Raw genomic sequence first — 24,150 nt, 5'->3', positions numbered from 1 at the left:
AGAACCACCCCTGCTGTTCACAAACCCACACCGTCCCCATGTGGGCGACAGGGGAGGGAGTTAAGGCACAGAGGGGAAAGGATTGGCACACGTTGGCGGTGGAGCAGGGACCAGGAGCCTGTCGTCCATGCGTCTGCCCCGTGCAGGCCTTTCCTTCCTCGTGGAGGAGCTGGGGCCACTGGGTGAATGAGTTGTCCTGTCTCCAGGGCCGGGGCTGGAGCCGTGTTGGGCAATAACCTCAGAGCAGGTCCTGCCTGCTCATTTCCTCCCGGCGGGGGCAGCTCTGCTGACGATGCTGGAGCGGGGCCGTGCCCGCTCTCCTGGCAGAGCAGAGCCCCGCCACTCCCTGGCTGGGCTGGGTAACTCGGAGCCACCTTGCCCTGCCCCTATCGCAGGAGGATCTGCAGAGCTGGACGGGTTCTGTGGAATGGTTAACCCGAGGCAATCTCACCCTGAGCCAATCACAGCCGGCAGCAGCAAATACCTGCCGGATTAGAGCCACTGCTCCCCACAGCTCTGGCCCCGGGGAGCCTGGCCGGAGCCACTGCGTCTCCCCGAGCCCGTGCAGCCCTCGAGGACGCTGCCATGGCACTCCTGGTGCCCCTGGTTCTGCTCTGCCTGGGGGGGGCCATGTGCCCAGGGCGAGGGGCGCCGGTGCCCAGCCAGGAGGAGGTGCTGCAGAGCGTGTGGGCCCTGCTGGCGTCGGGAGAAGGCTCTCTGCCCCATGCTGCCCTGGACTCCCTCTTAAGTATCGTGGCGGCCCGTGTGCAGTGCCCAGCAGTGCCGTGTGAAAAGGTAAGGCTGCAGCCAGGTGCAGTCTGCTCCCCTCCTTCCTCTGCGGGTTGGGAGCAAAGACTGGGTCAAACTCCAGCCCGGGCGGGAGGGGCCGAGGCAGCAGGAATGGCAGGTTCCCAGCCGGGGCGTCGCGACCAGGCTGCGGCACCGGCTTCAGGGGGAGTGCCCCGTCTTGGGGTGGGAGATGCGGGGGTGCCACGCAATGGGGAGATATTAAGGGAGGGGCGTGCAGGGATGGCTCCGGCCGGAGGAGCATCTCCCTGAGCGATGGGGGAGCCCTGGCGTAGCTGGTGCTTTCAATACTGGGGCTAGCATGTGGGTGGCAGGGGTGGGAGGGTCTCCTGGCTGCCCCGGCTGGCGCCTGGGATCCAGGCCAGCTCCAGCACCAGGAGGGGTGGGGAGGCAGCTCCTTTGTTCCCAACAGTTTGCCATCCCTTAACCCCCTACTCCCCTGCCGTAAACACAGGGCGTCTGTCCCCAGACACAGAACCGGCCCCTCGGCCCGTTTCCTGGGCAGGTTCCTCCCCCGGGGTCTCGCCTGCACCGGCATGTCTCTGAAACGCCCCAGCGCCAGCCCAGTGTGAGCTAGTGTAGACGGGAGCAGGCACTTCAAGCCCCTTGTGAGCAGAATCAGCCCAGACTGGCCGGGGCGGGTCTGCAGGAGAGGGGTGGAGCCGGGGACCTGCACAGGGGCTGGGGCAAGTGCCAAGGGGCTGCCAGGGCAGAGCCAGCCTGTGGCCTCGATTCTACTGCGTCTGTCTCAGCTGCGCCTGGCGGGCTCCGGCTGTTGCTCAGGGCTGCAGTTACTGAGGTGACTCAGACTATTACCATTGACTGGGCCAAATCCTGGGCAGTTTCTAGTCAGGGAAATTCCCCAGGAAGTCAGTGGGAGTTTGGCCTGCACTGCAAGGGAGCAAGGCTCAGAATTCGCTGCTCCCTGCTGCCAGCGGGAGCCTGGCACACCTGCTTCTCCTGGGTGTCCACGGCCAACCCAGGGGCAAGGGAAGGGGCACAGGGCCTGTGCTCCGTCCAGTGTGTGTGTGTGCGTGTGTGCGCGTGCACTCTGTTTGCACGATCCCCTTGTGTCTAGCATGTGAGCACTGTGGAAGTGTGGGGTGTGCACTGTTTATATGTGTGTGCCGTGTGTGTGTGTAGCATATGTAAACTATGTGCGCTTGTATGCAGTGTGGGGTGCGCAGTGTGGACGTGTGTGTGTGTGCACGCAGTGGGGATTCGCAGTGTGTACGTGTGTGTGTGCACACAGTGCGGGTGCGCAGTGTGTATGTGTGTGTGTCCACGCAGTGGGGGTGTGCAGTTTGTGTATGTGTGTGTGTGCAAGCAGTGGGGGTATGCAGTGTGCATGCACGCAGAGTGGGGTGCGCCGTGTGTACGTGTGTGTGTGTGCACGCAGAGTGGGGTGTGCCGTGTGTACGTGTGTGTGTGCACGCAGTAGGGTTGCACATTGTGTACGGATGTGTGCATGCTGTGGAGGTGTGCAGTGTGTAGGTGTGGCCAAGCCGGCGCGGCTACACGGCCATTGTCCGAGGCTGGAGATCTGGCCTCCGAGACTGGCTCCCCGGGGGGGTGTTTTGCACTGTAGATGAATGCAGTGACTCCAGCGAGAGCAAGCAGGGAGCTGGCCGTTCCCTGCTGCCAGGGGCCGCGGGCTTTGCATCCACACAGGATGCTCAGCCAGCCTTGCTCGCCTGATAAGAGCTGCCGAAGGTAGATAAGAGGCAAACGCTCCCCTAGGACAGGGCTACCCTGGGGCCGGGTTAGCAGTAGGGTCCCTTCCTGACCTGGCCACCGTCGGACCTGTCCCCAACACGCGGGCATGTCAGTGCATCAGGCCTGCCAAGAGCTTGGTGTGCGAGCTCACGAGCGAGCCCAGCCTTACCCCCACCTGACATGGGGAAACCGAGGCATGAGGTGGCAAACACAACCGGCCTGCTGGACACAGGTGCCCGGTGCTGCTGGGAGCTCAGCACGTCCCAGAATCCAGCCCCACGTCCGGATGCCAATGTCAGGTGTCCGACTGTGAGACCGTCCTGGTGCAGAACCCCAGCAAGAGCCGCTTTCTTCTGATGCAGAATGAGAACTTTGTTAGAATAAGGGAAGCCCTGTGATCCCCAGGGCTGCTGCTTCTCAGAGGGATCTCAGCCAGGGATGGTGCCCAGGGGCCACTCTGTCCCCCTCAAGGGGGCTGAGGGCTCTGGGGAGGGTCCTGGGATGGGAAAGGTTGGAAACCCTTGGCCTAGACCTGTCCCCAGCTCTCCACTGCTGACTGGAAGCGGCCGGGCCCAAAGCTCACACAGAGACTCAGCAACGGCCCGGAGCCAGGCCCTGCGCTGGGGATCCCAGCTCCTCGGGCCCCAGGCTCACTGCCCCAAGGGCACCAAGGTCTGAAGCTGGGGTAAAATGCCCCTTTTGACCCCAGGGCCACACGTCACCTCAAGGGGCTCACCACCCCACAGAAGGATCTGGGTAGTTACCCCAGTGAGGCCAAGGGCAGGCGTGGCAGGGCACGCTGGGCATCCAGTGGGCTCTGCAGTCCCCAGGCCATCGTCACAGCTTGTCACCGATGGCCAGAGGCTGCCGGGTCCCAGTGCGGTGTGGTGTGTGCCAGCCCCAGCTCTGCCCCTCTTCCCACAGTGCATCTCCGTGCCGGACGTCTTCACGCTTGTGGGCAAGGCAGGGGCAGGCGACGCCAACCTCACGGCTGCGGAGCTCCCGCAGCTGAGCGCCGGCATGCTGCTCTACCTGACAGACCCCGCGGCCACCTGCGCTGCAGTGAGGGGCGGCCGGTGGGTGGCCGAGGCCGGGGCCTTCCTCACCAGCTTCTCCAGCGGGAATCCCGCGGCCGGGCCCACGGCGGAGAAAGTGGCGGAGCTGCTGGGAGGCATGCGGGAGAATTACAGAGACGCAGACAGGCACCAGGTAAGCGAGTGTGTGTGTGTGTTTGTGTGTGACTGCCCCCTGCTGGGGAATCATGTGTGTGTCACTGCTGCCCCCTACTGCCGGGAATGAGATCTGTTTATTATTATTGTTATTGCTCCTTTTGACCCCAGTGTCGCCCTCTGCCAAGTGGCAGCAGATATCTGGTGCTTTGCAGGTCAGCTTCTCAGTGGAAGAGAAATCAGTGACACGGGGCCTCGGTCTATTCTGAGAGTGACTTGTTTATTCACATACATGCACCGGTCCTGGAAAACGGGCGGTGGGGGGTGGAGGGGGTCAAACAGTGTACAGGACAATCCCTTCTTCCAGGAATCTGATTCCGGTTCCCAGGGAGCTACTCTGCCTCAAGAACTGACCCTGATACAGAGCAAACTCCTGCAGCTCATGCAGCTCCACAAACCCAGGACCCAAACAGTTCTCCCAAGACTGACCCCTTGCTCACTCACTGCAAACTCGGCAAACTGTGCACCACAGTGTCACCCAGTGACGCCTGCTAGAGCGTGATTATTTGTATTCAGCAGCACTTAGGGTGTGTCCACACTGCCTTCTCTCTGGGACTTGGGCGCACGTGATTCCAAGCCTGCTCTTCAGCGTCCACACTGCATTGTAAACCTGGGCTTACCATTGCTGGACCCAGGTCTCCCAGTCGTGCTAACGGGTCCGTACCGCACTATGGGTCTCACAGCCCAGCCAAGAGCCAACAGGTCCATACTGCACTACGCAGCCCTTTTGACTTGGTTCTGCAGCTTGAGCGGCATCCACACTGCCAAGTGACAGGGCTGGGACCTGACTCACCGCGGGACTCGGGCTGTGACCCACCCTCTAGCAGCTCCTGAGTGGTGTCTGACCCAATTCAGATTGGCTTGGTGTGGACAGAAGGGGGGTTTGGGTACGAAGCTGAGCGTCCAGTGTAGACGTAGCCAGGTCCCATTGCACTGGGCTCTGTACTAACATCGCTCCCTGCCCTGAAGAGCTCCCCCTCGAGGACGGGCAGAGACAGCAGGTGGAGAGAGCAAACGGGAACAATGAGACGATCGCAGAGTGAAGCAGCGGTGCTGCCGTACGCACCCTATTCACGACGTGTGTGTGCGGGCGTGTACCCCAGGCCAGGCCCTGGCTGAGCAGTGCACAAGCAGACACGGGCTCAGGGACAAGTCACTGGACAAACACATGGGGGAGGCAGGGACCCTGCTGCATGGCACCTTGGGACCAGCGCTGGGAGGGCGCAGAGCGAAACCGCTGAGCGCGCCCACAGCCGGGTACCACGAGGGAATGACGGGGGAGGGAGGGGAGGCCAGAGCATCTCTCCACGGAGCCCTAACCAGGGCCCCAAATTGTGATCCCCCTCGAAGGCCGGTTCAGATAAATCCCACGACTGGAAGGCTTTGGGGCCAGATTCAAACTGGCTCCTCCCGGGCTCTGTGTCCCATCCCCAGCCCTGCCAGTCCTCCCACCGGATCGGAGCCGGTGCCCCCTATTGAGGAAAGGTCCCGTGTCCCTGCTGTCAGCTGACGTGTGCGTGTTCGGCCCGTGTGCGGGCCCCGCTCGGCGCAGGTCGCTGGATCAGCTGACGAGTCGTTGCCTCGGAGCGCTGGTTCGGCTGCTCCGTGCGTCCGGCCCTGGCGCTGCCGTGCTCCGGGGCAGCTCCGCGGGCGCGGCTCAGTGACCGCGGCGCTCGGCCCGCTTTCGTGCTCTCACGCCGCAGTCCACGCGCTCCCGGGCCCGCTAGCGCACGAGGGCCCTGTGGCAAGGAGCGACTCCGTCAGCGGCGGGACTCGGCGCTGCCCCTGCGGCCGAACCAAGAATGAGGGCGAAGTCCCCCGACTCGTACAGACCAAACCACGCAGCCAGCGTACCCCGCATGGCACGTGAGCCATGGCCTCTGGGACAAACCAGCCCGAGCCGTCGTCCGCTGAACCGTCCTAGTTTGTACCCGACGGGGCGGGGGCTGTACTGGCTGGAATATATTCATGGAAATATCTAGAGCCTGGGACACTAGCAACAACTTTGCCCCGTTCATGTACTGGACCAGGGCTTAAATCCTCAAAGACTATTTCCCAGAGCCCCGCGGCCCCCCCGTCCGCCACTCAGGGCTCATGGCTTTATCCCTCGGGAGGGGGCAGGACTTGGGCTTTAACCCTGTGCGGGGGGCGCCAGGGCTCAGGACTTTAGCCCCACCGGCGGGGTGCTGGGGCTCAGGCAGGGTGAAAGGAACTTAAGGGACTTGCCCGTACGCAGGGCCGGGGTCCTCAGTGGCCGGGGGGCTCGAACAGAAGGGGCTGGGCCTTGGGTGAAAGGGGCGGGGCCTTTAAATCTCCGGGCCCTTTAAATCGCCGTCGCTACCCCAGGGCTCCAGCAGTGATGTAAAGGGCCCGGGGCTCTGGGCCCTTTTAAATTGCCGGCCTGGGGAAGCTGCCCCTGCCGGTACGGTTGGCTGCATACTGGCTCTTGCCGGTACGCCATACTGGACAGGACTGGCTTACTTTCCCCTCTGGGCTCAGGGCTTTAGCCCCACTGGGCAGGGAGGGGCACCAGGGCTCGGGGCTTTAGCCCCATGGCGGGGAGCATGGGCCTGGAGAGGTTGGGTCTGGGACTTTGACTGCGGGGTGTAATTCTCAGTTGATTCGGCGTAACTAGGCTATTTGCCAGTGCTGTGTCTATAAGAAGCCAAACAGGCGTTTGGAGCAGGGACATCACAAAAGAGCCCTTCACTGGAAGTGCCATGTCACTAGTTCTACACAGCACTGTCCAGCCATGCGATGGGTTGTTCTTGCTGCGGGCTGTTACCATCTGGGAAATTTTGCTGGGCAGGAGACAGGAGCGACCCCCTTCTTTGTTCCACTGGATTGGGCCGGATTTTTGTGGCCACACACTGGAGTCGGGATGTTAACAACATTTCTGGCGCAACAAGCTGGGTGTGGTGCTCTGTAGGTTTGCATTGCTCTGCGGTGCACCAGTCGCTGACGTAGACTGCGTTGTATTTTTGTACAGTCCCATTCTCCATCCTCCCCAACCCCCTGCCCAGCACTGACTATTAAACTCAAGTCATGCAAGCCCCGTGGCACGGCTGTGGTCCCTGGCAGAGGTGGGGCGCGAGGTGTGTGTGTGGGAAGTCAGCTTAGAGTCCCTCTCGGAAAACACCAACGCGCAGTTGAGGACAGCACTCGCAGCCAGGTCCGATTGCCCAGTGGTTCTGTGTGCCGGGATCCTGGCCCATTCCAGTCCCAATGCCCTCTGCTCACGAGACCTGTGCCCGTCAGTGGAGTGCGGATGGGGCCAGGAGTCTGTCACCCCCCACCTGCCCCAGCAGTCACCCCTGCTGACTCGAGACACCGTGTCCCCGCCTGGCTGCCCCCGTCACTGGCTGGTTGCGTTGCCCCGGAGCAGCTCAGGCGGGGCCGTGGGACAGTCCGTGTGGTGCCAAGGGCCACCCAAGAGCTGGAGTGAGGTGGCCGCGTGAGCCGGGCCCTTTCCAGCCAAGTGGCGCTGCCAGGGCCGCTGGCGAGAGAGCTGGGACTGCGGCCAAGGAGGAAATTGGCCGGTTACACTTGTTAGCAAACAGCTCCTGGGACTGAGGCTGGAACTGGCTGGCAGAGCCCAGCAGGGGCATCCAAACCACAAACTGTGACCCCCCTCCCTAACACTGGGTAGGGAGAGGGGCTGAGGTCCCCCCCGGGAGCCTGTGGGACACCCTGGTCTGTCGCTGTCATGGTAACGCCTTGTCCCCCTCCCCGTATCACCAGATCTCACCTCTAGGGCACTGTGACGATGTGATGCAGCAGGGAGGGGGGAGTGTTGACCTGGGAATGTGCCCTGGGGACGGGAGACCTGAGAGCCTGTCACCTGAGCCAGGAGGGGGAGGGGGAGGTAACACCTCTGCCCAGGAATGTGGACGGAGGCTGCAGGAGGGAGCCTGCTGGGGGGGTTTAGTTTCAGTTTGGGGCTGGGTGGAGGAATGCAGGGAACCCCAGGGCTGGGGTCTAAGCTCCCTGCTCCCCCAGAAGGACTTGACTGAGGGGTCCTGGGTGTCCCCACAAGCTCTGTTTTGGACTGTGTTCCTGTTGTCCAATAAACCTTCTGTTTTACTGGCTGGCTGAGAGTCTCAGTGAATCCCAGGAAGAGGGGTGCAGGGCCTGGACTCCCCCACACTCCGTGACAACTGGTGGTAGCAGTGGGATCTACTGCACCCCGTGAACAGTGCTTCCTGCAGTAAGTGACTGGGGAACAGTAACACGAAGGGGGATTGACGGGGACCAGGCGTGCTGAAGATTCAGAGAGAGACGGTTTCAGGGGGTGGTTAATCCCTGGGAGTGTGTGACCAGAGAGAAGGACTTTTGCAGTAACAGGGTCCCCCGGGGGATTGCAGCGAGCGGTCCCAGCGGTGGAGGAGTCTGCAGCTCGACCCTGGCAAAGAGGTGGTGACCTCAAGAAGGACTGGCATCCTCGGGGTTTTTCCTGGAAACCGTGGAAAGCTGCCCGGCCTGCGAGTGGCAAGCAGGGAGATGTACGCTAAACGCCTTAAGAGCGACCTAGTGGAGCTGTGCAGGCAAAGGGGGCTGTGCATCGGGAGGTCCACCAAGGAACAGCTGATTGCCCAGTTGGAGGAGAGGGATCGCTTGGATGACCCGATCCCTGTCCCGGAGGGAAGCCGCCCGGTGGACGCAGCATGGGCCCTGGGGCATGACCGGGCTGGGAGGGGTCAGGCTGCTGCCCAGGACATCCCAAGACCCTTCCTACCTATGCCTGGGGGAGGGGTTGGGGGAAGCCCAGCAAATACCGAGGGCACCATGACCCCGGCAGCCAGCAGGGGATCCTCCCAGCGGAGCTCCCCATCCCTGGAGCGGAGGCGGCTGGAATGGGAGAGGGAGATGAAAATGAGGGAGCTGGAGGATCATGAAAAACAACGTCAACATGAGGAGAAACAACGTCAACATGAGCAGGAGGAGAAGGAGCGGGAGCGTCAGGAGAAGGAGCGGGAACGTCAGGAGAAGGAGAAACAAAGACAGCATGAACTGGAGCTGGCCAGGCTGAGGAGCAGTGGGGCCCCGGCTGCGGTGAGTGAGGGGAGACTCAAGACTGCAAGGAGCTTTGATAAGTGCTTCCTGGCCCAGCGTAAGGAGGGGGAGGACATCGATAGCTTCCTTACGGCCTTTGAGAATGCCTGCGAGATGCACAGGGTTGACCCTGCAGACAGGCTCCAGGTTCTCATCCCCTTACTGGACCCCAAAGCCGTGGAGGTGTACAGCCGAATGACAGGGGCGGAGGCAGGGGACTATGAACTGTTCAAACAGGCCCTGCTCCGTGAGTTTGGGCTGACCCCCGAGATGTACCGGAGAAGGTTCCGGAGTCAGCGTAAAACGCCTGAGGTCACCTACCTACAACTGGTCAACCGGATGCAGGGATATGCCCGCAAGTGGACAGCTGAGGCCCAAGCTAAAGAGGACCTGCTTGACCTAATCGTACTGGAGCAACTGTATGAGCAGTGCCCTTCCGACCTGAGGCTGTGGCTGGTGGACAAAAAGCTCGCGAACCCCCAGCACGCAGGGCAGCTGGCCGACGAGTTTGCGAACAGTCGGTCAGGGGGTAGCCGGGAGGAGTCCCAAAAGAACAGGCCCCCCCTGATGCAGAGAGAGAGTCACCAGGGGACCTCCCAGTGGGGAAATAGGGAGAACCCCCTCCCAAGGGGAACGCCTGGCGTCGGGACCCTCCGACCCGCTCGAGTGGACCAACATGACCTGAGCTGCTATCACTGTGGCAAGAGAGGCCACGTACGGACCCAGTGCCCCAGGCTCAGGGACAGACTGAGCAGACCCAACCTACCCAGGGTTAACTGGGTAGGGACCGAGGTGGACAAGGGGCAGACGACCCAGGCAAGGGGGGCTGCCAGCTTCCCACCTGCTCGGGAGGGAAGAGCACCCCCAGCCAGCCCCGCCAGAGGGCTGGAGGCTCTGGGCTCAGGGTGCTCGGTTTACAGGGTGGGCGCAGGGCTGTCCCTCCGGAGAGAGTGCCTTGTACCCCTGGAGGTGGATGGGAGGAAGGTCAATGGATACTGGGATACGGGAGCAGAGGTGACGCTGGCCCGGCCCGAGGTGGTGGCCCCAGATCGGGTGGTGCCCAACACCTATCTGACCCTGACGGGGTTGGGCGGGACCCCATTTAAGGTGCCCGTGGCAAGGATACACCTGAAATGGGGGGCCAAGGAGGGCCCCAAGGATGTGGGGATACACCACCATTTGCCCACTGAGGTTTTGATGGGGGGGGACCTAGAGGACTGGCCAAGCAACCCCCAGACCGCCCTGGTTGTGACCCGTAGCCAGAGCCGGCGAGGGGCACTGCACCCTGACCTTGGGGAGGGTACCACATCGGAGGCACAGGACCCTACCCTGGTGGGGAGGGAGCGCCGAGGGGCACGGCTCAGAGAGGCGGAGGCCTCAGACCTGACCACTGAGGGGGAACCGGGCCCCATCCCTTCCCCAGCCGCTGAGTTCCAGGCCGAGTTGAGGAAAGATCCCTCCTTGCGGAAGCTCAGGGACCTGGCCGACCTCAGTGTGGGACGGACCATGAGGAGAGGCTGCCAGGAGAGGTTCCTGTGGGAGAAGGGGTTCCTGTACCGAGAATGGGCTCCCCCAGGGGAAGGGGAGTCCTGTGGGATCAGGAGGCAGCTGGTGGTCCCCCAGAAGTATCGCCGCAAGCTCCTGTACCTGGCCCATGACATCCCCCTCGCAGGGCACCAGGGAATCCGGCGCACCCGGCAGAGGTTGCTACAGAACTTTTACTGGCCCGGGGTCTTTACCACCGTCCGGCAGTACTGCCGATCCTGTGACCCCTGTCAGAGGGTGGGGAAGGCCGGGACAAGGGGAAAGCGGCTTTGAGACCTTTGCCCATCATAGAGGAGCCTTTCCAGAAGGTGGCCATGGACATCGTGGGGCCTCTCAGCAAGACGACCCGGTTGGGGAAGAAATACATTCTGGTGGTGGTAGATTTTGCCACCCGCTACCCCGAGGCAGTGCCCTTAGCTTCCATTGAAGCAGACACCGTGGCAGATGCGCTCCTGACCATTTTCAGCCGAGTGGGGTTCCCCAAGGAAGTCTTGACAGACCAAGGCTCCCGCTTCATGTCGGCCCCGCTCCGGTGCTTGTGGGAGAAATGTGGGGTCCGGCACGACTGGGCCTCAGCGTATCACCCCCAGTCCAATGGGCTGGTGGAGAGGTTTAACGGGACGCTAAAGATGATGCTGAAAACCTTTATGCACCAGCACCCGCAGGATTGGGACAAGTACTTACCTCACCTGCTGTTCGCGTACAGGGAGGTGCCCCAGGAGTCTACCGGATTTTTGCCTTTCGAACTGTTATATGGAAGGAGGGTGAGGGGCCCCCTGGACCTGATGAGAGACGAGTGGGAGGGGAAGGCCACTCCCGATGGAGAGTCAGTGGTGGAGTATGTCCTGACCTTCCGAGAGAGACTGGCTGAACTCATGGGCCTGGCCAGGGAGAATCTGGCCAGAGCCCAGAGGAAGCAGAAGGTCTGGTATGACTGCACGGCGCGGGCCCGGGCCTACGCCACCGGGGATCTGGTGATGGTTCTCATCCCCGTGAGAAAGAACAAACTACAGGCCGCCTGGGAGGGCCCTTTCAAGGTCGTCAAGCAGCTAAACGAGGTAAACTATGTGTGGAGCTGTCTAACCGGGCGCACCACCGCCGGGTGTACCATGTGTCACAGAGTGTGGGGGAGTCCAGGCCCTGCACCCCTTTTCCTGGGATTCACTGAGACTCTCAGCCAGCCAGTAAAACAGAAGGTTTATTGGACAACAGGAACACAGTCCAAAACAGAGCTTGTGGGTACAAGCAGGACCCCTCAGTCAAGTCCTTCTGGGGGAGCAGGGACCTTAGACCCCAGCCCTGGGGTTCCCTGCGTTCCTCCACCCACCCCCAAACTGAAACTAAACCCCCCCAGCAGGCTCCCTCCTACAGCCTGTCTTCACATTCCCGGGCAGAGGTGTCACCTCCCCCTCCCCCTCCCGGCTCAGGTGACAGGCTCTCAGGTCTCCCATCCCCAGGGCACATTCCCAGGTCAACACTCCCCCCTCCCTGCTGCGTCACATCCTCACACCATGTGAATATGATGAAGCCATATTATGCCAGGGGGAATGTGGTGTTGGCCGTGTGTGGACAGTGGGAGGAGCAGGGAGATGACCCTTTAGTAGATCTATTCCCTGGGACAAGAGCTGGTTCCCCCCGGAAACAATTCCCCTCTCGGATCAGCTAACCCCTGCCCAGCAAGCTGAGATCAGGGGGGTGCTGCATCCGTACCGACAGCTGTTTTCCAACCAGCCTGGACGCACTAATCTGACTGTCCACCGGGTGCAGATAGGGTCGCACCCGCCGATAAGATGCTCCCCCTTCCGAGTCACAGGGAAAACTGCTCAGGACCTGGAAAGAGAGGTCCGGGACATGCTGGCTTTGGGGGTGATCCAGCCATCTGCCAGCCCTTGGGCCTCGCCGGTGGGGCTGGTCCCCAAAAAGGACGAGTCGGTCCGGTTCTGTGTGGACTATCGGAAGCTCAATGCCATCACTGTATCGGATGCCTACCCCATGCCCAGGCCGGACGAGCTCCTAGACAAGCTGGGAGGAGCTCGGTACCTTACCACCATGGACCTTACAAAGGGCTACTGGCAAGTGCCGCTGGATGCAGATGCCCGGCTGAAATCGGCCTTTATCACCCCTCTGGGGCTCTATGAGTTCCTGACCCTGCCTTTCGGCCTCAAGGGAGCGCCGGCCACCTTCCAGCGCCTGGTGGATCAGCTACTGAGGGGGATGGAGAGTTTTGCCGTGGCGTATATTGATGACATCTGTGTCTTTAGCCAGACCTGGGAGGACCATGTGTCCCAGGTTAGACAAGTGCTGGACCGACTCCAGGGGGCTGGGCCTACTGTAAGAGCGGAGAAGTGCAAGGTGGGGATGGCTGAAGTATCTTACCTGGGCCATCGGGTGGGGAGCGGCCGCCTAAAGCCAGAACCAGCCAAGGTGGAGGTGATCAGAGACTGGCCCGCTCCCCACACCAAAAAGCAGGTCCAAGCCTTTATTGGGATGGCAGGATACTACCGAAGATTTGTGCCCCACTTTAGCGCCATTGCCACCCCCATCACTGAGCTGTGCAAGAAGGGGAAGCCAGACAAGGTGGTCTGGACCGAGCAGTGCCAGGAGGCTTTCCGGGCGCTGAAGGAGGCTCTGGTCAGTGGCCCAGTTCTGGCAAACCCAGACTTTGACAAGCCCTTTGTGGTGTTCACCGACGCCTCTGACACGGGACTGGGGGTGGTGTTAATGCAGGAGGATGAAAAGGGGGAGAGACACCCCATCGTGTACCTGAGCAACAAGTTGCTACCCCGGGAGCAACACTACGCGGCCATCGAGAAGGAGTGCCTGGCCATGGTGTGGGCCCTCAAGAAACTAGAGCCCTATCTTTTCGGGCGACACTTCACCGTCTACACCAACCACTCTCCCCTGACCTGGCTGCACCAGATGAAAGGAGCCAACGCCAAGCTCCTGAGGTGGAGCCTGCTCCTGCAGGATTACGACATGGACGTGGTCCATGTGAAGGGAAGTGCCAACCTGATAGCGGATGCGCTGTCCCGGAGAGGGGGCCCCGAACTTCCCCAGGTCACTGGTCACAGTGACCCCGCTCAGTTCAGTCTCGAAGGGGGGAGAGATGTGACGATGTGACGCAGCAGGGAGGGGGGAGTGTTGACCTGGGAATGTGCCCTGGAGATGGGAGACCTGAGAACCTGTAACCTGAGCCAGGAGGGGGAGGGGGAGGTGACACCTCTGCCCAGGAATGTGAACAGAGGCTGCAGCAGGGAACCTGCTGGGTGGGTTTAGTTTCAGTTTGGGGCTGGGTGGAGGAATGCAGGGAACCCCAGGGCTGGGGTCTAAGCTCCCTGCTCCCCCAGAAGGACTTGACTGAGGGGTCCTGGGTGTCCCCACAGCTCTGTTTTGGACTGTGTTCCTGTTGTCCAATAAACCTTCTGTTTTACTGGCTGGCTGAGAGTCTCAGTGAATCCCAGGAAGAGGGGTGCAGGGCCTGGACTCCCCCACACTCCGTGACAGGCACATCTCATGGTACCTGGGGGGGTCCTAAAGCTCCAGGCCCTGGAGTCAGGGGATTACGGGAGACTCGCAGCGCAAACACCCAGCAGCTTCCAGACCTGCGGGCTGCTGAAAAAAGCAGGAGACGTTCCCCTCCCCCCCCCCCCGCCACGATACCCCCCTTTGGTATTTCTCATCTCCTCTTGGTGGGCGCTTTCTCGCTCTCCTTCCCCTGTGTGTCCCACCCCCTGCACCGCGAATCCATCCCCCACAGCTGCTGGGGGAGCCCAGACCCATGGGGCGGAGGTGGGGCTGGGAGCCATTCTCATCAGTCCTCTCCCCCCAGCCGTGCCTGGACGCGGGCCGTGTCGTGCAGGAGAGCGCCGCGGTCTCTGGCCGGGTGACGGCCGACGTGGCCGGGAAGATGCTGGTGACGGTCATGTACCACGCGCTGCTGGGGGACTGCTTCCATGCCCTGCCGCCCCCCCATTATTTCCTGGGGTACATCTTTCGTCACTACGGCAACGAGTCCCAGAACCTGACGCTGGCAGGTGAGTTGGGGCAGCTGTGGCCAGGAGTAACCGAGGGCTCGGTTCCCCTCCCCACCTCCCCAGGATCCTCCTCGCAGGGCCCCAGAATCCTTTGCAGCAGGCCACTGAGGGAGGGCTGGGTCCCCAGGGGGACGGCTGGTGGGGACGGTGCTTTGCTGAGCCCCCGCCCCGTGGGAACGGATGGCAGAGGGCGATGGGTCCTGCAGCCCTTCAGCTCCGTGGCCAGCGGGCACTTGGCACGGGTTTCCCTGCCAACGGGGCGTGTGCCACCTGCTGGCTCCAGGTGTGAGCAGGGTGCAGCCATGAGCCCGGTCCCTGCCGTCGCTCCAGGCCAGGACTGGGGCCGGTTCTGAGCGGCCCCCGGGCAAAGCCCTGCTCCGGCCCCCGGCAGGCCGCTGGTGTGACACAGGCTAATGCGTGCCCATTGCACCCCAGAGAGCTGGGCTCCCGACAGCCTGGCTGGGCTCTCCCCACTCGCCGGGGGAGCCGGGCCCAGAGGGGGAAATTCCTGCAAAGCCCCATCCCAGCCCCCGCCTCAGCAACGCCCTCTCCAGGGTGGGGGGGAGCAGCCGGGATGAATTTCCTCGGCCATGTTCCACTTGACAATGTCGATGGCACCCGGCTGCCCACTCCTGGAGCTCTGGGCAGCTTGTGCGCCCGCATCCCCGGGCCCCAGCCAGCTCTGAGCCCTGGGGTGGGGGAGGATTAGAAGGGGACGGGGCTGGAGGCTGCAGGGGAAGGGCCGCTCCTGCCCAGGGGCGACTGGGCTGGGAGCTGGCATGACAGGGTTGCCCTGTGACAGGCCTGACTGCACTGATGGGCCGTCTGGCCTTGGGGCCAGAGGACGAGCACGCGGACCACCACCATGACAATGAATCACACGCTGATCACCACACGGAGCCCGCATCAGCTCCCCACAACAGCCAGCGCCATGGCGATCACACAGACCCCGACGATCACTTGGATCCGCACCCCGGCGACACGCTCAGGAAGCTGAGACGGAGCCTCCCCGGGCAGAGGGCGCTGGATGATCCCGGTCTTGTCTGGGACACGGTAGGCAGCGGGGCCACTGCTCTCCCCAGGCCAGCTGTCCGAGGGACCCAAAGTCCAGGGCAGGGGCATCTGGAGAATCACTGGGTTAAAGGCCAGAGGGACCCAGATTATAGTCTGACCTCCTGGGTGTCACAGGCCCCCAGCACCCCTAGGCGAACCCCACAGCTGGAACGTGACCGATGCCCCCCAGCCCACAGGCAGAGCACAGCAGGGACTGAGGGGTACCGGTGCCCGAGGCCCCGCAATGGCAGGGCAGTGTCCCAGTGAGCTACACCCAGTGAATCCTGGCAAGTGACCCACAAGGTGACCCCCCCGAGGTCCCTGCCAGTCTGACTGGGGGGAAACTCCTTGCCCACCCCACATGTGGGGATGTCAGACCCTGGGCATGTGAGCAAGAACCAGCCAGCCAAACACCAGAGAAAGGGACTGCCATCCCCAGTGCTTGAGGAAGGAGATAAATCCTCCAAGGATACACTGGGGAAGATCCCTTCCTGACCCCGCCGGTGGCCGGCTGAAGCCCTGAAGCATAGACACAAACCGGAAGTGAGCCCCGGGCTGCCAAGCCCTGCCCCCACCATCACCAGCCACCCACCAGAAATGCATCCAGCTCTCTCCTTCCTAACCCCAATTCAGTTGCTCTCCCCAGAACCACTAGTGGGAGGCTGTCCCACAGCCCGAGAACAGAACCCAGGAGTCCTGACTTCCAGCCTCCCTCTAGCCACGCTCCCCTCCCAGGGCTGAGAACAGCCTTTCTCAGGGCAGTGGGTACTGCCTGGCAGCAGTCTGGCTGGGCAGAGGCCTGGGGGCAAAGCCGTGGGATAGGGAAGTTTCACACCCACGTTTCAGTTTGGGGCTGGAGTCGTGTCCTGCTGTCTGGTGCGCAAAGGGCAGTCACAGACCTCGGGGCAGGTCTCAGTGGCAGGAAACAAAGAGCGTGGACTGCACCCTCAGCAAGTTTGCAGATGACGCTAAACTGGGAGAAGAGGTAGATACGCTGGAGGGGAGGGATAGGATACAGAGGGCCCTAGACAAATTGGAGGATTGGGCCAAAAGAAATCTGATGAGGTTCAACAAGGACAAGTGCAGAGTCCTGCACTTAGGACGGAAGAATCCCATGCACCGCTACAGACTAGGGACCGAATGGCTAGGCAGCAGTTCTGCGGAAAAGGACCTAGGGGTTACGGTGGACGAGAAGCTGGATAGGAGTCAACAGTGTGCCCTTGTTGCCAAGAAGGCCAATGGCATTTTGGGATGTATAAGTAGGGGCATTGCCAGCAGATCGAGGGACGTGATCGTTCCCCTCTATTCGACATTGGTGAGGCCTCATCTGGAGTACTGTGTCCAGTTTTGGGCCCCACACTACAAGAAGGATGTGGAAAAATTAGAAAACGTCCAGTGGAGGGCAACAAAAATGATCAGGGGAACTGGAACACATGACTTATGAGGAGAGGCTGAGGGAACTGGGCTTGTTTAGTCTGCGGAAGAGAAGAATGAGGGGGGATTTGATAGCTGCTTTCAACTCCCTGAAAGGGGGTTCCACAGAGGATGGATCTAGACTGTTCTCAGTGGTGGCAGATGACACAACAAGGAGCAATGGTCTCAAGTTGCAACGGAGGTGGTTTAGGTTGGATATCAGGAAACACTATTTCACTAGGAGGGTGGTGAAGCACTGGAATGCGTTACCTAGGGAAGTGGTGGAATCTCCATCTTTAGAGGTTTTTAAGGCCCAGCTTGACAGAGCCCTGGCTGGGATGATTTAGTTGGGGTGGGTTCTGTTTTGAGCAGGGGGTGGGACTAGATACCTCCTGAGGTCCCTTCCAACCCTGATAGTCTATGATTCTATGAAGAGCCACCAGCCCAGGCAGTGTGGCAGCAAGAGCGTTACGCTTGGGCCTCGGGCTGGCAGCGAACCAGGGCAGAGCAGGCTGAGAAGCAGGAAACCTTCTGGGGGTGGGCTGGACCCATGTCGCTGGAGCCGGGACAAAGCCCTGGAGAGGCCGCTATCCACTGGCTGAGGGCCCTGGGCCGTGGGGGGCTCAGATCCGTGGCTTGGGTGCCCCTGACTCCGTCAGTAACTCACCATCTGTGTTTCCAGATATGTCTGAGCCCCGGCGACCTCCTGGAGATCTACAGCCTCGAGCCCGACGCAGGGATCTCTGGCCCGGACTTCACCAGCCTCAGCCCGGCTCTGATCCAGCAGCAGCTCAGCGGGGCCTGCTCTGTCCGTCACCTGAGCGTGCCCAGCGGCCGCCTGACCGTGGCAGAGAGTGAGGCCCTGTCTCCTATACTGCTTTCCGTGCCGAGCTGGGGCTGCCGGGCGAGAGGGGCCCCGTGGCTGGGCTTGGCGGTGCTCGTGTGTTATGTCCCGCCTGGGTTAGAACAAGGGGCAGCCCCCGGGGCGTGCGGAGATCTCTCCATTTCCAAGCATCTGGTTGTGGGGCGGGATGCTGTGGCCCCGGTGCCCCATGTCCCCACAGCAGCTAAGAGCGAGTGCCCCGTCCCCTGCCCCCTCCCATGTCCTGTGCCCTGCAGGGGCAGACCCCAGCTCCTTCCTGCCTCAAGTGCCTGGGGGAGGAGCTGGGCGGGGGCATCGGGCTGGCTGGGAGTACCGCGCCCTGCCCTGTGCGGGCCGGGGTGGGTGACACCCGCTCTCTGCGCAGGGTACATCTATGGCTCGCTGGCCACGCTGGTGATCTGCCTGTGCGCGCTGCTTGGCATCGTCCTGCTCCTGTGCACCGCCTGCGCCAGCGCCTACCAGTACGTCATCCAGGGCTTCGTCAGCCTGGCCGTGGGCTCGCTCACCGGGGACGCCCTGCTCCACCTCATCCCCCAGGTGAGCTGCTGGGCCAGCCGGGGGTTCGCGCCTGGGCACTGCGTGCACAGCTTGGAAATGGGCGTGGGTGAGCACCCCGGTGGCTGTGTGCGTGGGCACGGGGGCGGGTGCACATGGGTGTGCGTACGGGCATGTGGGAGTGTGTGTGGGCATGTATGAGTGTGTACACATGGATGTGCGTACGGGCACATGGGTGTGCATATGGGCATGTGCGACTGCGTATGGACACATGGGTGTGTGTGTGGGTGTCACGGAGTCCCCGGGCGATGCCCTGGAACTGCTCCCCATGAAGCCAGGCAGGACTCTGGGGAAGTCTCCTCTCTGTGAGCAGCCTGTCTGCAGGACACACAGCTCCCCCGGCTCCACCTTCCTGGGTCTGACCTCGGAGCATTCCAGCCTCCCTTGCCCCTCCCTGCGCTTCCCACAGCGAGTCCGCTCAGGCGGGGCTCCTGGGGAAGCCAGAGGGTCCTGCCCCCCAACACCACAGTCAGATGGGACTCTCAGCCAGCCAGTAAAACAGAAGATTTATTAGATGACAGGAACATGGTCTAACAGAGAACCTGTAGGTGCAGAGAACAGGACCCCTCAGCCGGGTCCATTTTGGGGGCCAGTGAGTCAGACAACCACGTCTGCACTTCACTCCATGTCCCCAGCCAGACCCAAACTGACTCCCCCTCCAGCTCCCCCCTCCTCTGGGCTTTGTCCCTTTCCACGGCCAGGAGGGCACCTGATTCCTTTGTTCTCCAACCCTTTAGCTCTCACCTTGCAGGGGGGAAGGGCCCAGGCCATCAGTGGCCAGGAAACAGGGTGTCAGCCATTCTCTGTGTTCAGACCCCTGCACACACCTGCCCTCTAGGGCTCTGCAACGATCATACACCCTTATCCCACCACCTAGATACTTAAGAACTGCCTAGGGGAAACTGAGGCACCCCCACAATATTCAGAGGAACATTAAGAACAGTTCTGCTTCGTTACAGCGGGCATGTGGGAGTGTGTGAACATGGACGTACTTATGGGCACGTGGGTGTAGATATGGGCACATGGGTGTGCTTATGGGCATGTGGGTGTAGCTATGGGCACGTGGATGTACATGTGGGCACGTGGATGTACATGACGGCACATGCGAGTGCGTATGGGCACATGGGAGTGAGTGCACGTGGGTGTGCAGATGGCTGCATGCATGCTGGCCAGTGGGGGGGCGGGGAGGAGCATGCACATGGGTGTGTGGCAATGGCAGGGGCGTGTGCTTACACACGGGGAGTGCGTGGGCAGAAAGGGGGAGTCCCAGCATGCCCAAGCGATTCCCCGCCCTGGCTGAGACTCCCTAGTGCTGTCGTTGCAGTTCCTGGGCCTGCACTCGCACGCGGACGAGGGGCACGCGCATGGGGCTGAGGAGGCCGGGCCCAGGGACACCACCTGGAAGCTACTGGCCGTGCTGGGTGGCATCTATGTCTTCTTCCTCCTGGAGAAGTTCTTCAGCATCCTGGGGGGCGACGAGCCCAAGGTTTGGGGGGCGACGGAGGCAGGGGGCAGGTGGGGGAGGGAGATGGGGTATTTTGGAGGGGCGGGATGCACAGAAAAAGCAGGTGCTCTCCCCTGGCAGCCAGCACTGACCCCAATGCCCCAGTGCGGCACTAGGGGGTGCTGTGGCACTGGGAGCAGAGCAGGGGTTCAGCAGGGGGCGCTGTGGTATAGGGAATGGGGCAGGGGCTCAGTAGGGGGCGCTCTCCCCTGGCACTCAGCCCTGACCCCAATGCCCTGGGTGGGGTAGGAGGTGCTGTACTGCAGGAAGGGGGCTCAGCACGGGGTGCTGGGAGGGGGCCTCAGCAGGGGGCGCTCTCCCCTGGCAGGCAGCACTCACCCCAATGCCCCAGGGGTGCTGCTGGAATGGGTTAAAGATCTCCTGGCCCTTTCCCCGCGTCTTAGCCAACACCCCGTCAGGCGCTGCCTGGCTGCCTCCCTGCCTCCCCTTGGGCACAGGTGGTGCTGGCGCTCCATGCCCTGGGCTGCGGGCGGCGTTGCACCTGCCATGCCCCCGAGGCGGGTGCCCGTGGGGCCCGGGGGCTGCTCCCTGTCGGTGCCGTGGCGGGGGGGCGATGGGTGAGTTGTGTGTGTTGTTCTGGCAGGAGGAGGCTGGCGGGGGCCACCCGCACGACCACGCCATGACCTTGCAGCTCTACCAGGCAGAGCAGAAGAGGAAGAAGCAGGAGAAAGGAGCCTCACAGGCCGACCTGGTAAGGCCCAGCCCCAGGATGGTGGGGGGGGATGATGCAGGCTGCAGGGCGGGGCCAGCCAGGTGGGCCTCACCCGCTGGGCAGCGTCAGGTACAGCCCAGTGAGCACGTCCCTGAACGTCGCCTCCCCCTTGCTAACTTCGCAGCCTGGCACAGCTCTGGGGCTGGCCTGGCAGTGAAGGGGTTAGGGGCAGTTCTGCGTCCTGCTCACGGCTGCCCTCTGCTGGGCGGAGCGGGGCGCGTGTCCCATGCCGGCTGTGCCTGGCCCTGCTGGGGGTGTGGCCAGGGGTCCCAGGGTCACTGCTCGGGTGGAGGTCTGGGCCCCACGGGGCACCCTCAGGCAGCTGCTGCCAGCAGAGGGCTCCCCCAGGTGAGGGCCAACCCTCATGCTCCTTGTCCGTCCATCCCTCCTCCAGGTCACCGCGGAGGAAGCCAGTCTCAGCAAGACGGGGCAGGGGAGACGCACCCGGGGTGAGTGAGTTAGTGCCTCTACCCCGCAAGGGGCGCCAGCCCTGTGAGCCCCTCGGTGCCACTCTCCAGCCCCAGCAACCAGCCTCGGAACCCCCCAGTCAGACCCCATCCAGCCCCAACACCCCCCAATCAACCCCACCCAATCCCGCAACCGCCCAATCAGACCCCCCCACCCCAACCTCGGAACCCCCACTCAGACCCCACCCAGCCCCAACAACCCCCACTCAGACCCCCCCCTCCCCAACCTCAGAACCCCAATCAGACCCCACCCAGGGGGGTAGGATCGGCTCAGGCACTGGAAGGCTGGAGCAGAGAAAATCCCTGGGGTAGGGGCCACCCTGTGTCTGGGGGGCCAGGGCAGGTGGGACCTACAGCCTCTTACCCGCAGCCCTGGGGCTTCATCTTTCTGCTGCTGCTCCTGCCTGGTGCCCCCTGGCACTTCGCTGCCCCTGTCACACTCACCCCCCAGCTTAGTGGTTTGGGAAAAGCAGAAATATTTGTTGCCCCCCCAACCCAGGTGGGACTTGAACCCACAATCCCCAGCTCCGGAGGCTGGTGCCTTATCCATTAGGCCACTGGGCCGTTGGTGGGGGAGCTGCTCTCACACACTCACACAGTGACAAGGGCTTGACATAGTTCCACCCCAGCAGAGGCACCAGGCCTGGGGCCACGTGGGTCTTCGGGGCTTCATGACCCATCCCTAAAGTATCCGCCGTTCATTGCTGTCAGAGACGGGCACCAGGGTCGCTGGGCTGAGCCTGTGCAGGAGGGGGCGGGGATCCTGGCAAGCTGGGCCTGGGGGTCTGGGTGGGTGGGGCCGGGGGTCCCAGGCTGGCTGGGCCTGGGGCTGTGGGCAGGGCAGGGGACCCAGGCTGGCTGGGCCTGGGGGTCTGGGTGGGTGGGGCCGGGGGTCCCAGGCTGGCTGGGCCTGGGGCTGTGGGCAGGGCAGGGGACCCAGGCTGGCTGGGCCTGGGGGTGTGGGTGGGGCAGGGGGCCTGGGGGTTGGGCCTGGGGGTCTGGGTATGTGGGGTGGGGGGCCCCAGGCTGGCGGTGGTCTCTCCATTGGGAGGGGCCCAGCCCCGGCCCAGCCCTGACTGCCCTTCACTCCACAGAGCAGCGCATGATCCCCTACATGATCACCATCGGAGACGCCATCCACAACTTCGCCGACGGGCTGGCCGTGGGGGCCGCCTTCTCCACCTCCTGGAAGACGGGGCTGGCCACGTCGCTGGCCGTGCTGTGCCACGAGCTGCCGCACGAGCTAGGTGGGCGGCTGCCCCGGGCGGTGGGGGAGTCGCCGGACGCTCAGCCAGCACTGGGCTGCCCCAAGGCCGTGCTGCGGGGTATTCAGCCCAGACCCCCAGGGGAAATTTCCCAGGGACTCCGGCCCGGGACCGGCTCAGAGCTGCTCTTACCGGGCTAGCTGCGGGGTGACTCCAGGCTCTGGCTGGGCCAGCCCAGGGGAGGTGACGCCCAGCCCAGGCTGGCGTAGTGGGGGGCGAGCGGCTGCCCAGGCGAATGGCAGCCCCCGCTGACGGGCTTTTGTTCCCACCCCGCCAGGGGACTTTGCGGCTCTGCTGCACGCGGGGCTAAGCGTCAAGATGGCCTTGGTGCTGAACTTCGGCAGCGCCCTGACCGCCTTCCTCGGCCTCTACATCGCGCTCTCGGTGACGACGGGCGAGGAGTTCCAGGCCTGGATCTTCACCGTGGCCACGGGCCTCTTCCTCTACGTGGCCCTTTGCGACATGGTGAGCGGCTCGCACGCAGGCTTCCCTGGCTACGGACCCCTGCCCTGCCCCCACGCCCAGCTCGCGAGAGTCCTAATCCAAGGGTCCCGCTGAGAGCTGAGTCTGGGGGTGTGGGGAGCCCAGGGCTGAGCTAGCAGGGGCTGCGGGTGGGGATTGAGGGGCATCGGCAGAGCTGGGGGAGTGGGGAGCCCAGGGCTGGGCTAGCAGGGGCTGCGGGTCAGGACTGAGGGGTGTCAGCAGAGCTTGAGGGAGGGGGGAGCCCAGGGCTGGGCAAGCAGAGGGCTCCGGGTCGAGATTGAGGGGTGTCGGCATAGTGGCATGGGGGGTAGCCTAGTACTGGCTTTCTCCTCAGTGCCCCTCGTTTTCATTAGCACAGAGTTCTCCCCTGAATTCAGTGAGGTGATGGGGGCAGAGTCCAGGGGGTGCCAGAGGCTGGCGATGGGGGGCAGGGCCTGCTGCAGCAGGGAACACAGGGCGCCTCGGCTCAGGGGCCAGGGCTGCACTTGCTGAGCCCCTTGCTAGCCCTGCCGTCCTGGGGGAGCCCAGAATTCCCTGTTTCGCTGCCCCCAGGGGGTCTGGGGTCTGGGCAGTGTCACTGCAGCCCTCCCCCACCCCTGTTCCCTGTCACACCCACCCCCCTCCGTCCAGCCCACGGGCACCGACCTCCCGCTCCCGGCTGGGGGTTCCGGCAGAGCTCCCCAGCTCCGCGGGCTGGCCAGGGCGTCCCATGGCTGGGAGCCCTGCGGGGAAGCCAGGGCAGTGCAGCAAGCATGTGCCCCAGTCAGGGCAGATGCCTGTGGGCTGTGGTGCCGAAAGCGGGGTGGGGACTTGCTAGGGGGCGCGCTCCCTGCAGGGTCCCTAATGTGCCGGCCCAGCGCGACGGGGCGCTGCCTTTCGGATGAGACGTGAAACGCAGGCCCCTGATCTCTTGCACTCAGCAAAGCTCCCAGGGTACTTTCCCGCTGCTGGGGCCTTAGCCCCCTGTCCTGACCGAACCCCAGTGTGGGCGCTTCCCTTCGGCCCCCCCTGCAGCTGGGATTTATCTGGGCAGTGGTGCTGTGGCCGTGAGCCAGTTGCCCTGACCCACCCCAGAGGTGGCTGCATTTCAGTGGTGGGTGCTGTGAATCCTGCTGGGAGAGCTGTGGGCCCTGCGGTGCTGTAGCCCCTGACCGAGTTGCCCTCACAGTGCAGGGCTGCCGGGGCCACGCGCCCCAGGCTGGGGCTCCGTACCGGGCACGGTGGGTGCAGGCCTTGCCCTAACCCCCCTTTCCCTTCCAGCTGCCCACCATGATGAACGTGAAGGACAAGCGGCCCTGGCTGCTCTTCGCCCTGCACAACCTGGGCCTGCTGGGCGGCTGGGCCATCCTGCTGCTGCTGTCCCTGTATGAGGAGAACCTCACCCTGCCGTGACCCCTGCCCGGCCCCCCAT

The 24,150-nt window shown here is 63.1% G+C and overlaps 1 protein-coding gene and 1 non-coding gene across 3 annotated transcripts; one reads left to right on the top strand and one right to left on the bottom strand.

The window, feature by feature from the left end:
* Positions 1 to 291: 291 nt before the first annotated feature.
* Positions 292 to 24,150, top strand: SLC39A4 (solute carrier family 39 member 4). 2 transcript variants are annotated; one of them, XM_037891823.2, is made up of 12 exons: positions 292 to 795; positions 3,448 to 3,732; positions 14,179 to 14,383; positions 15,186 to 15,436; positions 17,532 to 17,703; positions 18,097 to 18,269; positions 19,612 to 19,773; positions 20,396 to 20,503; positions 20,919 to 20,973; positions 22,086 to 22,238; positions 22,534 to 22,721; positions 24,000 to 24,150. In XM_037891823.2, the coding sequence occupies exons 1-12, from the start codon at positions 586 to 588 to the stop codon at positions 24,129 to 24,131; spliced, it is 2,094 nt and encodes a 697-aa protein (XP_037747751.1). In that variant the 5' UTR covers positions 292 to 585; the 3' UTR covers positions 24,132 to 24,150. The 2 variants fall into 2 exon arrangements, with proteins under 2 accessions (XP_037747751.1, XP_043394874.1); XM_043538939.1 differs by lacking the exon at positions 292 to 795 and adding an exon at positions 1,524 to 1,606.
* TRNAR-CCG lies at positions 21,483 to 21,555 on the bottom strand. The gene has a single exon. It is a non-coding gene; the product is annotated as a tRNA-Arg (tRNA).

The sequence above is a fragment of the Chelonia mydas genome, chromosome 2 (genome assembly GCF_015237465.2).
Source record: "Chelonia mydas isolate rCheMyd1 chromosome 2, rCheMyd1.pri.v2, whole genome shotgun sequence".
Classification (NCBI taxonomy): domain Eukaryota; kingdom Metazoa; phylum Chordata; order Testudines; family Cheloniidae; genus Chelonia; species Chelonia mydas.
Note: the sequence above shows the minus strand (reverse complement) of the source record. Positions and strands in the feature narration are given on the sequence as shown.